Source organism: Symphalangus syndactylus, chromosome 4 (assembly GCF_028878055.3).
Source record: "Symphalangus syndactylus isolate Jambi chromosome 4, NHGRI_mSymSyn1-v2.1_pri, whole genome shotgun sequence".
In the NCBI taxonomy this organism is placed as follows: domain Eukaryota; kingdom Metazoa; phylum Chordata; class Mammalia; order Primates; family Hylobatidae; genus Symphalangus; species Symphalangus syndactylus.
In genome coordinates this window covers 118340191-118357977 of record NC_072426.2, presented here as the reverse complement: position 1 = coordinate 118357977, position 17787 = coordinate 118340191, and the positions used below count along the sequence as shown (strand labels likewise).

Sequence of the window (17787 nt, the reverse complement as noted above, 5' to 3'; positions counted from 1 at the left end):
ATTTGAAACTTTTCTATTGACCAGGTTCAGGATTATCAGTAGCATAGAATTATCATGACTCACTGAACTCCATTTAACCTGAAGTTATAGTCATTTGAAACTTGCTGATATTCCCCCAGAGTCATATTGTACTCGCCATTGAACGCAGAGTTCTCTAACCTTGGCTTACAGATGGAAAAACCCAGTCTGTTTCATAACCTGCAATCTGGGTTTTAAATATTGTTTTCAGAGTAGGACAGAAGGGTGAGACCTAAGCCAAATAAAGGAACATGTTTCTAGATTGTCTTTGCCACATGCTGCTTTAATCATGGGGTTTGGAGCCTGTCAGATGAGAGTTGGAATCTTGGTATTATCACTTCTTTGAGAGAGAGTACAATTCCTCTGTTTTTTTCTGAGCCTCTATTTACTTTAAAAAATGAAAATTACAATGCCTGTCTTGTTTGGATGGTTGTGAAAATTAGATAAGCTGTGTAAAAACATCTACCATGAACCTAATATGTATAGATTCGTAGTCAATATAAGTTTACGCCCTTCCATACTACTTTTCTCTGTTAGCTTTGTAATGGCTGCTTGCTTTATCCTTACTCGTACATGACTGTACGAGGTTGGAAAGTGCTAGATAAATGTGTCTTATGTATATTAAGACATGCTCAAGTTATGGAGAATGGATAGGTTGTCTAGGGATTCAATTCCTAACTATCAGATCTAAGCATGAAGTGTTTTTTTAATGTTGATATTTGGCATTTCGATGTCAGTGTTTTCTCTGTTGCAACTGGACAGAGAGAACAACCTATGTAGGTTATTTAGATTTTTTAAAAAATTATTTTAATGAAATTTCCCTTGGCATTCGAGTAGATATACAGATTTAATTCTTTGAAACTACAGCATCAGTGGCATTATTTTTGTGGCATATGTAAAGCAAGAATTTAGCAATTTTAAGCTTCCTAGTATTTAGCTAATAACTTCACATACTGGAGCACATCTTTATCCATTGTGTCAAAATATTATATTTTCTAAGGTAATAGTTTTACTAACGTGGATACTTCCTTTGATTTTGTTCTCTGTTCTTGAAATTTTTTGTGCTTATGGAATTTATTTTGATATATTTTAAAAAGTAAAGCTGACTTTATAATATAGATGACTTTGAATTTTACTTGTTAGCCCTTATACTTTCTATGCAGGATGTATTTTTAAAAAGAAATAAAATATTTACAGGAACAAATTTATAGAGTAGAGGGTATAAATGGGCATTTTAAAAGTTATTTATATACATCTTAACTGCCATGACTTTTAGCCAAGCCAATATTTTCAAGAAAGCGCTGTCTATCCTAATTGCACAAATATTTTTGCAAACTTTTCCATTAATCAGTGAATGAAGCCCTGAAAGTAGCTGTAGCCAATGTGAAGGCAGAGGATTTGAGAGTAGTAATGGATTTTTAGAAATGCTTAGGGTGCACTCCTGTAACAGGGCATTTGCTTTTAGGGCAGTTTGGCCCAACAATTGAACAAATTAGTTATGTTTGAAAATTTATAAAGCAAAAGCATAAATAATCGTAATATAATTTTTGCTAGAACATATGTTAAGTTGGCTCATTAGGTCAGATCGTTTTTTAAAATTACAGTATGAAAAAGTTATTCAACTTATTTTAAAAATTCTTCTTTGCAAGTAAATTGATACCTTGATACCCATGGCATTAAGACAGCTTTTTACTTCTTTGTGGGCTGGCATAATGGACAGACAGTACTTTAGCCTTGGAAATCAGGAGTATTGACGTGTGACAGTTTAGATGAGTATGTGTGTATGTGAACAGGTACATGTGGGTGCAAGCATGTGTGTAGAAGATCACATATACATTTATGTATGTGAGAGTGCATTTGGGTTAGAAGTGATATGAAAAAAACAGGAGTATTGTATCTTAGTAAACTTTTACTCCTTCATTAATCTCCTTCAAGTTGTTAATCATTAATAATTGGATATTCTTTTGTAGAGTGGCTTTGGAACTTGGCAGTATTCTGTAATCCAGTTTTACAAGATGACATGGGGAGATGACCAAGGAATTTACTCATATTTTTTTTAGGCCGAGTGATGTTGATAGACCACAGTTTGGCAAAGTAGACAGATCTGGTTTCAGATCTTAGTTTTGCCACTTACTAGCTATGTGAATCTTGGAGATATATTTGGCTCTTTTGAAACCTCAGTTTCCTCATACATAGAATAGGTGAACAATGTCTGTCTTATTGGTTTCCAGAAAGAATTAAGTAGGATAAAGTTTGCAAAGTACTTATTCACATTACCTGGTCACATAGTAAACACTCAGTTAATGCAAATTCTCTTTTTGGGTGTGTTTTTTAAAAAATAATATTTTACAACTTAAGCCTTTTTTGAATATTTGAAGTAAAATGCAAATTTATTTTGCAAATTATCATAATATAATTTTTGCTAGAACATATGTTATGCAAATTTATTTTACTTCAAATATTTGAAGTAAATAAATTGAATATTTGAAGTAAAATGCAAAAATTTAGCTTTTGGAGAGTATTAGTGCTTTCTGCATCTTGGGAGAAATCTTATACTTTTATTTAGTTGTATAAACATATAAGCAAAAGTAGGCATAATAGCTGATTATTGTTTTAAAAGAAAACTCCAGAATGTTTATGGTGAACTTCTATAAAATGAAAATTACTCTGTGTAACTTATGTGGCATAATTTACAAATCAGTTCAATTTGGGGAAAATATAATTTATATCAAATAATATACCACCAATTTGAGGGAAATTATATTACTATAGTGTAATATAATTATAGTGTGTTATTAACTGTTGTGTGTTATTAAGATAAACTAAAAAGCCCATTAGTTGGCCAGTATTGTCATGTTTCTGAGGTTAATTGGCTGCATTCAGTTATAGGTTATGAACAGTACCACTTGAATGATCCACCAAGCTATCAGGCAGAAAGACCAATAGTTCACAAGACTAATTGACCCTGTCAGTATAATAGAAACACTTACAAGTAAAATTCTTTTTGCAAACAACATTGTGAATGAAAACCCCAGAAGAAACTGTTATGTCCTGTAACTGTCCTGGAATGCTATGATTCAGTTAGCAGACTGTGGGTGGAGGTGGGTCGTGGTGGGTGGGAGTTGGGGGAAGGAAATGCAGAGGATAGAAAGGAGTATTTTGGAGGGAAATTAATCAGACAAAACGTTAGAGAGAAACACATTTTTTGAAATAATTTTAACCTTCTTGAATCTCTAAAAAGTACCGTCTTTAAATTTTTCATTTTTTTACCCTTCTTGTTCTGTATCTCAAGCCCTTTTGTTAGATTTGATAGTCATTGTTGCATTGAGCTCTTTTCTGAAAGGTAAGAACGTATTTTTGTCAAACACATTGCTATAATGAGTATGATGTGTGCCTGCCATTCTGCACTCTTTCTTCATTTACATGTATCATCAATATAATGCAAATACTGTCGGGCAGCATTATATCTCCTCGAATCTATGTTTTGTTTTGTTTTTTAGTATAGGTTTGTATTTGTGCTGGTGCAGGAGGAAGGGGGAAATTGTTGAGAAGAAACTTAGAAAGAGAGAAAGAATATTTACTTTCTAACAGATTTTGGCAATTTGTTTTTCTCTTTTTTTGGTAATGATCAAAATTATGTATTAAAGAACTTCCCAAAGCAATATATCAGCTTTTAGTAAAGAAAGCAAATATTTTCAAATGCTTTAAGAAACTTGGTGAACTCTAGTATAAGGGTTTGGTTTTCAAAGGGAAAAAAAAGAATTTTATCTGGAAACATTTTAAGTAATATGGATCCTCCAGTTAATCTATGGGAAATTGTGCAGCAGATATCAGCCTTTATTTGTAATACTGCAGGAGGGTGATAACTTTCCTGTTGCATTTTCCTTTTGTAAAAGGCATCTTTTACTTTGTCAGAAAACAACAGTCAAGTTGTAAATGGTCTTCAAAGATAGTAATAAAAAAAGATTTATAATGGAAAGAATTGATGGTATATTTCACCTAAAGTAAGAAAGACAATGTGTAATAAGGGATTTTGCGGTTTTACAGCTCAGTGCATGTGTTTGAAAGCTGTTCTCTCAGCAACGTGGGTGGCAGGTTATGCTACCATATAATGTATTGTAGTTGGCTCTCCACACTTGTCAGGGTTAGTGTTCAACCATTCGGAAAATTTTCCCATTGTTCTATCATGTGAACCAAGACTAGTGTTGAATTCCCAATAACTTACAAAAAAAGGATTAATTAGAAAGTTTGAAATTTGATTACTTATTGTTTTAATACAGTACTATGTATTTTAGTATTTTATCTATAATTAGAATTGTTTTTTAGTCAAAATAATGTATCAAAATCAAAACTTCATCTTATTTTTTAATAGATTTTACAGAAATTTGTATACTGAATATTGCCTCTTTTTTTTGTATTAACACCGTTTCCATCTTAAGCATTTTGCTTTAGATGGACCATAGCTCTTGGCAGCTAGTGCATTTTTAGCAAATAATACTGTTTCTAGTAAGAGTTGCAGAGAAAAAAAAAACTTTGTGTGAGGTCCTTGTAAACTGAACCTTTGGAACGTTACTTTATTTCTTTTTTCCCCTCTTTTGTGCTTCTTCGCTATTTGTGTAATGGTTATAAATTACATCGTTTGAAAATAAGAATTAAAAACACTTTATTTTGTTTTTTTTTAGGTAATTTTTTCTTTACCTGTTATTTTAAAGATATACAGAGAAATAAGCAGTTATGGTATTGAAATTCCATTGTGCCAGCACCTCCAGAGCATAATCCAAAAAAAACAGAAAACCGCCTGCTGGGTTGTCTGCAGTATGCTTGTGTGAACATCAGTGTCTGCTGTTCACACATCATTTTTTTACTGAAAGTTCCTCTTGGAATAAAGACTCTGTGTTTTCTGAGTGTAGTGAAACATTTGTTGGTTCTTATATTTTTCAATTTGTGAGGGATTCTGTTTATAGGATAAGTTGTCATGGCTATATGTTGCACTAATGTTATTGGCACATCAAAAAGTAGAGAAAAGGCTTGTGTATTTATATACTATAAAATAATGAAAAAATGAAATTAGAAAGTATTGAAGGTGAGAAATTTTGTTGAAGATATATGTGAAGAAGGATTGATTTAAATATTGACTTTTGCCCTTTAAAATCTATTTTATTTATAAAGTAAAGTATATCTTGGCTAGATTATACATCTGAAAATATCATAAATGTCCTGTATTTCACTGTAATTCAGATTCTTAAATATGTTGGCTTTTTGATAGTATTGTTTTGAGTTAGTCAAATTTTTCAACTGACCCTACATAATCAAGGAATGTTCAGGAAGTATATTTATGGGTGCTCGGAATAATTTTTAATTTTTGATCATGTTTCACTTCATTTATTTTTACTCTTATGCTACTGAGTATCACGTTAGGTACAGGCAGCAAATTTGTGAAATGTAGTCTAGTGTGTTGGCAGTCTCAACCTTCATTCAGATTCATACAACATCAAAACAAAAAATTATTTACCAGATAATAGGGAACTTAAGGTTAAAATTTGGTAAAATGAATGTTGTGATCCACAGTCTCCCCTAAGGTTTATTGGAATTATTCAACATTTTTTGTTTTTAACTTTCTATGTAGAGGTTAATAAAGAATAAATATACATATCTGAAACTGGGTTTTTACCATTTTGACTATTTTTTATAAAGATATAACTTCAGGTTTGTCTCTGAATTTCACTCTGAGTTTCTTGATCAAAATTCAGATGCATGTTTACATTTCATAATTGTTGCATGAATCTTTTAATTATTGTTTCTTCTGGTTATTTAGATATTATTGCTGTATATCTGGAACCAGTTATTAAATTTTAGTCAGTAGATCCAATAGACAATGAATGATGCTTGCTCCTCAATTTGCTTCTTATTAGTTGTCTTATTCTCTCGTTGAATCCAGAATATGGAAAAGATTGTCATCTAAGCAAGACATATATCTTGCATATGCCTTCTAGAAGGGGAAGTGAAAGCACCAAGTCCTTAACATGTTAGTTTTCTAAGGGCCTAAGATGTCTGAGTTTCTTGATTGCCATGAAGCCTAATTCTTCACAGGGCAACCTGGCATACTGCCATTTCCACACTGGGCTGTTTGTGTGTACTTGTGAATAGAACAAAAACGGTCTTTGCTTTTTCTCCTCAGTTATCAATGATTATAGTTTTTGGAAACAAGTTAAAACATTTTTCTCAAAATGATGATTATTCATGTCAAGACGAAGTCAAACTTCATGATATCTAAGCCGTAAGTAATAGAGTTAGTTCAGTATTTAAAAAATTCATGTAAAATAAAATTTCTTACTTCTCACTCCAAACCAAAATATTCATTTTGTAAAATTTCACCTTAACTGTTGTTAGACAGATGTTCTAGATTTAGCTAAACACTTTTGAAAGTAAATTATGAGGTGAGTTTTTGGCTAATTTTTATACTTCTTTAAGTAAAATCTGTTATATATGAACTACGGAACCACTAGAAGTCATAGATCTTACAAGCAAAGTGTTTGTGGGTCATTGGGTTGGGGAGCTACTTCAGTTGTTTTTTTAATATAACTGGAGGTGTATATTGGATTTTTACCTCTACCTAGATCTGTAGTAAGAACTTTGTTCCCATTGTCATGCATTATTTCTATGCATATTAACTAATAATATAAAACAACAAGTATTATGAGACTTTCACCCAGTTGAATTAGTTTCTTCCTTCTCAATCCCCTTCAAAGTTCCACATCTCTTTATAGCATATGTAGAATTACGGCTTTTTGAGTTGTCGATATTTATTCACTTGTACTCATCTTAGAATATGTTCTTTTATTTTTATTCAAGGCATACATACTTTAAGGTTATTACTTTGGTGATGTTCAGGATTTTGGTTGGGTAATTACTTTCAAATCCTGGCTAGCTAGGTCACTAGCTAGGTGACCCTTGGGCAGATTGTATAACCTCTCTATGAACTTCAGTTACCCATAAATTAACTATAAATTAGAGATATGATGTTGGGGTGATTGCAACAAATGTTTTAAATGCCTGGAACATAGTAGCAGCTCAGTGAACGGTAGCTGAAAGGAGCAAAGCCATTAAAATTTGTTATGTTTTAAAAGCATACAGTAGGCTGGGCATGGTGGCCCATGCCTGTAATCCCAGCACTTTGGGAGGCCAAGATGGTTGGATCACCTGAGGTCAGGAGTTCAAGAACAGCCTGACCAACATGGAGAAACCCATCTCTATTAACAATACAAAATTAGCCGGGTGTGGTGGCACACGCCTGTAATCCTAGCTACTCAGGAGGCTGAGGCAGGAGAATCGCTTGAACCTGGGAGGCAGAGGTGCGGTGAGCCCAGATCGTGCCATTGTACTCCAGCCTGGGCATCAAGAGCAAAACTCCGTCTCAAAACACACACACACACACACACACACACACACACACCCCAAAACAAAAGCATACAATAATTTGCTTTTCTATATAATCTCATGAAATTAAGAGTTTTCATTACATCTAACTATTTATTTCTTTGGGTTGTTAAAGATCCAAGAGCATGGGCTTTGGAGTTATCTGCTGGGGTTTGAATTCTTGCTCTGCCATTTAACCATGAACCTTGGAATGTTAGCCTCAGATTTCTAGTATCTAAAATGAGGATTAAAAGAATGTACCTTGGCCGGGTGCAGTGGCGCATGCCTGTAATTCCAGCACTTTGGGAGGTCTTGGCAGGCAGATCACGAGGTCAAGAGATCGAGACCATCCTGGCCAACATGGTGAAACCCTGTCTCTACTAAAAAATACAAAAATTAGGTGGGTGTGGTGGTGCGTCCCTGTAGTCCCAGCTACTCGGGAGGCTAAGACAGGAGAATTGCTTGAATCCAGGAGGTGGAGGTTGCAGTGAGCCAAGATCGAGCCACTGCACTCCAGCCTGGCGACAGAGCGAGACTCTGTTTCAAACAACAACAAAAAAAAGAGTATACCTCATAGGGCTATTGCAAGGCTGGAAAAAAATCAATACATATATAGTTTTTACAACTGTGCTTGCCAAAGGATAAGTGCTTCCAAAATGTTGATTGTTATATATTATTATCTCATAGAAAAGGAAAAATCATAAAGCAGGAAAACTTGAATGGAGTCAGCCTTATGTCTCTTTCATCCACTGCTATATAATTCATGCTACTTTTATTCCCAATCTCTTTCAGATTTCCACATTTCCACAAAGCATATTTAGATTATATTGAAGTCAGAATTCTGCATCTTATTCATTACCTACATAGGATTGTGATAACCTTGCAGTAAGAATCACTTAGCTGTGGAATTCTAGTTTGAAAATAATTTTCCTTAGAATTTTAAACACATTTTCCATTTCCTCATTGTTTTCATTGTAAATGTTGAGAAATACAATGCCACTTTTGATTTCTGATGGTTTGCATGTGACCTATTTTTCTCTGTAGAAAGTGACATCTCTTCATCAGAAGTATCTGTTGAATTTGTTGCCTGCTTCTTATAGGTTTTGCCTTAGTTAGCTTTTTTGTTTTGTTTTGTTTTGTTTTGAAACAGAGTCTCACTCTGTCTCCCAGGCTGGAGTGCAGTGGTGCGATCTTGGCTCACTGCAACCTTGGCCTCCCAGGTTAAAGCGATTCTCCTGCCTCAGCCTCTTGAGTAGCTGAGATTACAGGCATTCACCACCACACCCAGCTAATTTTTACTATTTTTAGTAGAGACAGATTTTCATCATGTTAGGCTGGTCTCGAACTCCTGACCTCAAGTGATCCTCCTGCCTCGGCCTCCCAAAGTGCTGGGATTACAGGCATGAGCCATCGTGCCTGGCTGCCTTAGCTTTTTTTTTCTTTTTTTTCTTTGAGACGGAGTCTCACTCTGTCATCCAGGGTGGAGTGCAGTGGCACCATCTCGGCACTCTGCAACTTCCGCCTCCTGGGTTCAAGCAGTTCTCCTGCCTCAGTCTCCCCAGTAGCTGGGATTACAGGCATGCACCACCATGCCTGGCTAATTTTTGTATTTTTAAATAGAGACAGAGTTTCGCCATGTTGGCCAGGCTGGTCTTGAACTCCTGACTTCAGGCGATCCACCCACCTTGGCCTCCCAAAGTGCGAGGATTATAGGCATGAACCACCGTACCCGGCCCTAGTTAGCTTTTTAACAGTCCTTTTGAAAGCAGCTTGATTCTGAAATGACCTTTTATCTGTTTACTTATTTATTTGTATTTTGTAGAGATAGGGTCTCACTATGTTGCCCAGGCTTGTCTGGAACTTCTGGCCTCAAGCTATCCTCCCGTTTCCGCCTCCCAAAATGTTGAGATTACAGGCATGAACCACCAGGCCCAGTCATAAAATGACCTTTCAAAGGTTTCATTGTTATCAGTTGTTTAAAAGGTAAGTTGGTCTCCATGTATCTTTCTGCTTCAACTGGATTTTTTTTTTTTTTTGAGACAGGGTCTTACTCTGTCACCCATGCTTGAGTGCAGTAGCGCAATCATGGTTCACTGGGGCCTAGACCTTCTAGTTTCAATCGATCCTCCTGCCTCAGCCTCCTGAGTAGCTGAGACTACTGGCATATGCTACCATGGCCTGCTAATTTTTGTGTTTTTTGTAGAGACAGGGTTTTGCCATATTGGCCAGGCTGTTCTGAAACTCCTAGGCTCCAAGCATCCGCCTGCCTTGGCCTCCCAAAGACATGGGATTATAGGTGTGAGCCATTGTGCCTCGCCTTCATCTGGATTTTTAAATAAGCAATTGTTTACTTAATAATTAAATGATTTATATAAAAAGTATTTTATAGTGACTTTTTGGCATTTTAAATTTATGATTCCGCCACCTGTTTTTCAGTGGGTTATAATCCAGTGGCATGATATCAAATAGCCGGTTTTCTTAGATGTATTTCTGACACGTTTACTTAAAGGCTAGTTTTAACCTTTCTTTGTTTTCAATATTTATTTACTGTTAAAATTTATGGTGATAGGGCTGGGTGCAGTGACTCATGCCTGTAATCCCAGCATAATAAAACATTTAAAAAATTATGGTAATAGAATGATAGTGTACTTTTTAATTTGCTCTACCTTAAAAATTACTCATACGTGTGAACAGTCTAAATTTCTATATATTTGCATAAGATTTTCTCATACCTGCCATACATACAATTCTGTTTCATTTTTATTCTAAAATAAAAGATACATTTCAATATGTTTATTTATTTTAGAGCTCATGTAGCAGCAAATTGTGATGTTACCTGGAGTATGAAGGACTTGGAAAAAACTAAACCTCATAGATAGCATGAGGAGCTCCGCAACTGTGTTCTGGAGTTTCTGTTGCATCCTTAGTGTTTCCCTGCTCTCCAAAGTCCATAAAACACACGTTCATGCATGCACACACGTCCACACACACACACACACACACACAGACACGTATCTATTTGGTATAAGAAATAGAACATTATGAGTATCTCAGTTCCTGTCACAAACCTTCCCCTACCCTTTAGGGAAAACTATGATCCTGCTTTTTTATGTTAACTTTCTTAATTGTCTTTATAGTTTTACCACCTGTGAATATGTACCTCGGCATTAATTGAGTGCTTGTTTTTGAACTCGAAGTAGTTTAGACTTGGTATTGTTAAGTTTCTGCCTTTCTTTTTTTGTTTTGCTAACTCACTAATTCATAGTTTTTTATTTTCAGTTATACTGACTTTGAATTTTCGTAATTTAATGTTTCTTTTTACTACAGTAAAACATGTATGTAGGTTAAAAGTGTGAAAGAGCTGGGTATGATGGCGTGTGCTTATAGTACCAGCTACTTGGGAGGTGAGGCAGAAGGATTGCTTGAGCCCAGGAGTTCAAGGCCAGCTTGGACAACATAGCAAGACCCCAATCTCTTAAAAAAAAAATAGTGTGAAATACTTGCAGTAGCACTTGCAGCAATCATACTTCTTACCCTGCCCCACACTCTTGCCTCACTCCTTGGGAGCAATCCTGTTAGCTATGTTAGCCAGTTTTTGTTAAAAAATTGTAGAAATATTTACTTTCATATTTCTAAATGCATGTACATAGATACCTCTATTAGATGTGTACAATTCTAAATAACGTGTACATATCTATATTTAAAGCTGTGATCTAATCATATCTGCTATAACACATCAGGATTTAGCTCTATAATCCCATTCCTTCTCTCATCTACTTCCCTTATCTTCAGTCTTACTAGTGTAGGTTTTTGTGGTATTTGCTGAAATCATTATGCATGTTTTCATTATTATGATCGCATAAGTATTTTTATGCCTGAATCATGTCATGTCCTAATGCTTAAATTTTTTTTAGGCATTATTTTGTTTTCCTGGAATTAATACTTACCTTCTTTATTTCTTAACTTTTAAAATGTTGGTTATCAACATATCTCTAAATTCTCTGACAGATCTATAAACTCTTTCTTGAAACAGCAATACATAACTCTCAGTTCCACATTTTTTCTGGGTAACATCCCTCCTGGACTTCCAGCTCATCTGCTGTCAGTGGAAGGTCCATCAGAAAAGCAGAGAGCGCTGAGGGATACCAGGGGTGTATAGTAAGGGATTTACTACCGGGATTTTACCTTTCCCAAGTAGAAGTTGGTTAAATAAATTCTGTAAGACTGTTGTTTTCCCAACTGATGTAAGCAGATGAGCGTGAAGTCCATAGGGCAGGAAGTTGAAAGTGAAGATTTATGTAAAGTGGTGGGAAACAAAAACAATCTGGAACCTATGAGCACAGGCTGGAACCCATGAAGATGAACTGGAATCATCCATGTTCACTGCCTCCAATCTTGTGACGAGCGTCCTGCAGAAGAAGTTGACGCCTTTTTTCTTAGAGCTAAACACTCACCTGACCTAGGAGTTAGAGAGCCTGCAGGAAGATCTAAGGGAATGAAGGTCAGTTGTAGGTCTGGCTCATGCCCCATGACAATGGTGTGAAGCAGTAGATAGTGACAATGTATATGATCTATAAAAGCGCCTGCTTGTCTTGAGTGTAAAAATAAAATGGCTGCTGCCTCTCTTTTGCTCTCCAAAATCTTGAGAACTTGTTTGGGGATTCTGTGAGGGAAGCACAGCTACTCGTATATTCTTGACCAAAGAGTGGTCCTCCTCTATCAGGGAGGGTCGTCCTCTTTGACCAAGCACACAGCTTTGGGAGAGATGCACACAGAGCAGTGAGGGAGGAAGTTAATACCAATCTAGCCAGCTAGATCAGCTGAATCAACTCTGGCAATTAGTGGGGTGACAGATGTTGCAGCCAGATTGTCTTCACATCCTGCTTTCCAAATCTTGCATGAAAATAACTCTTTTGTCTCACCTAACCAGAATTGTGGGTAAGGGAGTCTTGAGAAATATACTTTAGACTAGCTTGAGTTGACACATTACAAAGTCGCCACAGGTGGCCATGAGAATGTTCCTCTCAGATCTCTGCCCACAAACAGTAACTGACTGATGGCTCCAGCTGCTGCTCTCTGAAATCCATCACCATGTTTGTTCCAAGGCCATGCTTCCCACATTCTGACCCAGTCAGTGACTGAGCACAACAGGGACGCTAAAGCAGGCTCATTCCTGGGAGACGTTGAGTCATCTGACAGACAGTTTCATCAGATTTTCCTTAGACTGGCACTGCAGCCTAACACACATCCACCCAGCCTGCCTTCCTTCCCTGTCTCCTTCCCCTGGGTCGAACCTGCATCACCATCTGTATTAGTCAGGGTTCTCTTAGAGGGACAGAACTAATAGGATTTTATATATAGATATGTATATAAAATTTTTATCCTATATATAGGATATTATATATAGTATATATCCTTGTTATATATAGGATATGTATGTGGGATATATATATATATATGTATATATAAAGGAGAGTTTATTAAGTGTTAACTTACACAGTCACAGGGTCCCACAATAGGCTGTCTGCAAGCTGAGGAGCAAGGAGAGCCAGTCAGAGTCCCAAAACTAAAGAACTTGGAGTCCGATGTTCCAGGGCAGGAGGCATCCAGCTCGGGAGAAAGATGCAGGCTGGGAGCCTAGGCCCATCTCTCCTTTTCATATTTTTCTGCCTGCTTTATATTCACTGGAAGCTGATTAGATTGTGCCCACCAGATTAAGGGTGGATCTGCCTTTCTCACCCCAGTGACTCAAATGTTAATCTCTTTTGGCAACACCGACACAGGCATACCCAGGATTAATACTTTGTATCCCTCAATCCAATCAAGTTGACTTTCAGTATTAACCATCGCAAGTCTACCCCTTGTCAACTTGAACCTATACATATCTCCTGAGATCCTACATAATCTTCATATAAAGACAATAATGGGTCATAATTATGCCTAACATAACTATCCTTTGTACAACCAGAAATGCATCAGTCCCCTACCCAAATACTAGTACATACATAAAGTTAACAATACTTAAATGCTGATGTAAAGTCTGTAAATCTTATGTCACATGATAAAGGAAAAGGAAATAAAATGAAGATATTTTCTTAGTACAAGTCTATACATGCATAAACATGTTTTTAACAAAAGCAGGAGGAAATACTCATGACAGTTACAGTCCTCATTTCTGCAGCTGGTCACAAGATTGTAGCTGGTATTGATGACTACCTTCTTCTACTACCCGTTCTGTATTCCCTTTGCCTTCAGCAAGCACGTCATCAGGTCATGGATTTTTTTTCCTGGTGGAGTGACCCAAAGCTTTGTTCCTGAAGGGTCTGGGTCATTTGTAGTCCTGCCTGGATTGGGCTGTTGTAGTTTCCCATTCACCTTAATCACAGGGCATGGTAATACTAAGAGATGTCCTAATGGGTCTCCTGTATTCCATGCATATTCTTCCTTACCTCTATTGTGGAGTAGTAGACTGATTTCATCTTGATAGTCCAGGTCAGTCATCCCAGCCAACACTGTAACTCCCTTCTTAGCTTATTGACTTAGAGGTAAGAGGAGCCCAAAGTGTACAGGTGGCAGTCTTAACTTCCAGTTTAATGGAATCGTCGTTGTGTCTCCAAGCGGCAGCATTCCTCCCTCTGAAACTAAGACCCCTAGGCCAGCAGAACGTAATGTCGTGGGAACAGGAAGCAAAAATATTGCCAGTGGATCACCAGGGGTGATGGTGGTACCATTTTCACTTCCACTCCTTGATTCCTGGAACTGTGAATCTTGGCTATGGGAGAAACAGTACCATATATTGGACCCTGATTCAGAGCATACACAGCCTTCTGGAGAACTTTGCCCCAGTCCTGCAAAGTATTGTCATCTAGTTGGCATTGTGATTGTGACCTCAAAAGGCTATTCCACCATTCTGTATATTCAGCTGCTTCAGGATGATGGGGAACATGGTAACATCAGTGAATTCCATGAGCATGTGCCCACTGCCATACTTCTTTAGCCATAAAGTCAGAGGCAGTGCTGTGTGGAATACCATGACAATGGATAAGGCATTCTGTGAGTCCACGGTTGGTAGTCTTGGCAGAAGCATTGCATGCAGGATGGGCAAACCCATATCTGGTAAGTGTCTATTCCAGTGAAGACAAACCTCTGCCTTTATCATGATGGAAGAAGTCCAATATAATCTACCTGCCACCAGGTAGCTGGCTGATCACCCTGAGGAATGGTACCACATCAAGGGCTCAGTGTTGGTCTCTGCTGCTGGCAAATTGGGCATTCAGCAGTGGCCGTAGCCACGTCAGCCTTGGTGAGTGGAAGTCCATGTCACTGAGCACATGTGTAACCTCCATTCCTGCTACCATGGCTGCTTTGTTCATGTGCCCATTGGGCGATGACAGTGGTGGCTGGGGAAAGAGGCTGTGTGGTGTCCACAGAATGGGTCATCCTATCCACGTGATTATTAAACTCCTTCTTTGCCGAGGTCACTTGTTGGTGAGCACTCATATGGGATACAAATATATTCAGCTTTTGACCACTCAAGAGAGGCCCATCCACATACCTCTTCCCTAAATTTCTTGGTCACCAATTTTCCAATCATGGTTCTTCCAAGTCCCTGACCATCCAGCCAGTCCATTGGCTACAGCCCATGAGTCAGTGTATAATTGCACATCTGGCTATTTATACTTCCATGCAAAGTGCATGATCAGGTGCACTGCTCAAAGTTCTGCCCACTGGGAAGATTTCCTTTCACTGCTGTCCTTCAGGGATGTCCTAGAAAGGGGCTGTAGTGCTGCAGCTGTCCACTTTCGGGTGGTGCCTGCATATCATGCAGAACCATCTGTGAACCAGGCCCTGGTCTTCTCTTCCTCTGCCAGTTGATCATAGGGAACTCCCATGAGGCCATCAGTGCAGGCTGGGGGAGAGGTATCAGGGTAGCAGGAGTGGAGACCATGGGCATTTGAGCCACTTCCTCATGTAACTTGTGTCTTCTGGACCTGCTCGAGCCTGATCACGTATATACCACTTCCATTTGATAATGGGATGCTGCTGTGCACAACCCACTTTATAGTTAGATGGGTCAGAAAGCACCCAGTTCATGATAGTCAGTTCAGGTTGCATGGTGACTTGAAGACCCCATAGTCAAACGTTCAGTTTCCACCAAAGCCCAGTCAAGAGATGTCTCTCAAAAGGAGAGTAGTTATTTGCAGAAGATGGCAGTCCCTTGCTCCAAAATCCAAGAGGCCTCCACTGTGATTCACTATGGGGGCCTGCCAAAGCTCCAAACAGCATCCCTATCTGCCACTGATACCTCAAGCACCACTGGATCTGCTGGGTCATATGGCCCAAGTGGCAGAGCAGCTTGCACAGCAGCCTGGACCTGTTGCAGAGCCTTCTCCTGTTCTGGACCCCACTCAAAACTGGCAGCCTTTCAGGTCACTCGATAAGTGGGCTGGAGTAACACATTCAGGTGAGGAATGTGTTGCCTCCAGAATCCAATTAGGCCCACTAGGTGTCGTGCCTCTTTCTTGGTTGTAGGAGGGGCCAAATGCAGCAGCTTATCCTTCACCTTAGAAGAAATGTCTCAACAAGACCCACACGACTGGACCTCTAGAAATTTTACTGAGGTAGACGGTCCCGGAATTTTAGTTGGATTTATTTCCCATCCTCTGGCATGCAAATGTCTCACCAATAAGTCCAGTGTATTTGCTACTTCTTGCTCACTGGATCCAATCAGCACAATGTCATCAATGTAATCGACCAGTGTGATATCTTGTGGAAGGGAAAAGTGATCAAGGTCTCTTCAAATAAGATTATGACACAAAGCCAGAGAGTTGATATACCCCTGAGGTAGGACAGTAAAGGTATATTGCTGGCCTTGCTAGCTGAAGGCAAATTGCTTCTGGTGGGCCTTATGGACAGGAATGGAGAAAAAGGCATTTGCCAAGTCAATAGTTGCATACCAGATACCAGGATATATATTAATGTGCTCAAGCAATGAAACTACATCTGGTACAGCAGCTGCAATTGGAATCACCACTTGGTTAAGCTTACGATAATCCACTCTCTTTCTCCAGGATCCATATATATATATATATATATATATCTATATATATATCGGTGGTGTTTCAATTATAGCTTGTTGCACGCTCAAAGTTCTGGGCTCAAGTGATTCTTCTGCCTCAACCTCTTGAGTAGCTGGGACTGCAGGCACACATCTCGATGCCTGGCTAATTTTTTTATTTTTTGTAGAGATGGGGTCTTGCTATGTTGCCCAGATTTATCTCAAATTCTTGGCCTCAAGTAGTCCTCTGGCCTCAGCCTCCCAAAGTGTTGGGATTATAGGTGTAAGGCCCTGCACCTGACTGAACTTGAGACTTTAAAGGAAAAGTTAGGGGACTGAGGTCTCATGTGACAGACCAAAAGTCCCTATAATTATTCTTATATTTACATGTATAAAAATAATTTACTAGAGAGTATCCAAGACATAACCCATTTTAAATGATGTACAATTAATACTTTTTGGCCATTTGTTGGTCTTTGGAATACTTTCAGAATCTGCCTTCTTCATGGTGTAAATTTATTTCTGCATTATTACAAACTGTGTAGGTAAAATATAGTTAGTGAGGCAAAGGACTGTTCAAGATAAAGCTGAGGAGGTAAGTGGAGACCAAAATCATGCAGGACCTTGTCAACCATTTTAAGGATGTGTTATTTTATAACAAAAATCCTTATACTTCCTGAAGGCTAACCGTTATTCTGACTCTAGGATAGATTACTTTCACCAAGGTTTTGTTTGTCTGTTTTTATTTCTTGGGTTTTTTTTACTTTACATAGATGGAATCATATTGTGCATACTCTTTTGTGTCTGGCTGCTTTTATTCAGCCTTATGTTTGTGACAGTCATTGGTACAATTGGGTAGTTAACAAATGGTTCATCCTTACTGCTATATAGTATTCCATGTTGTAAATGTACTCCAATTTATCCACTTGACTGTTGGTGTGTATTTTGATAATCTGGCTGTTATAACTAGTGCTCTTATGAACACTTTAGTACACACTGCATTTCTGTTGGATTTGTAACTTTTTTGATTTATAGTAGTTCTTTGTGTATTCAAAATAGGTGTCCTATGGTGGATATATACATAATACTTCCCAGTCTGATGCTTGTTTTTTCACTTCCTTAATGGTGTCTTTTTTGATTAACAAAAATTCTTAACTGTAGGATAGTTAATTAATGTTAATTGACTGGTGCTTTTGTGATCTATTTAAGAAAATGTTACTGGCTCCAAGGTCACAAAGATGTTTTGTTTTCTTCTCGAAACTTTGTTGTTTTGTCTTTCACATTTAGATCTAAAT

At 37.8% G+C, this 17787-nt stretch overlaps 1 protein-coding gene across 7 annotated transcripts in view; it reads left to right on the top strand.

The window, feature by feature from the left end:
• ANAPC10 (anaphase promoting complex subunit 10) overlaps window positions 1-17787 on the top strand; it is a 396428-nt gene that overhangs the window by 42817 nt on the left and 335824 nt on the right. The window contains exon 5 of one of the 7 annotated variants that reach the window (XM_055276027.2): window positions 9257-9277. The exons of the other annotated variants lie outside the window; for them this stretch is intronic. Coding sequence (XP_055132002.1) covers window positions 9257-9262 — 6 coding nt within the window. The 3' untranslated portion in view covers window positions 9263-9277. Of the gene's footprint in view, window positions 1-9256; window positions 9278-17787 lie in introns of those variants that run through there. 7 annotated transcript variants of the gene reach the window in all.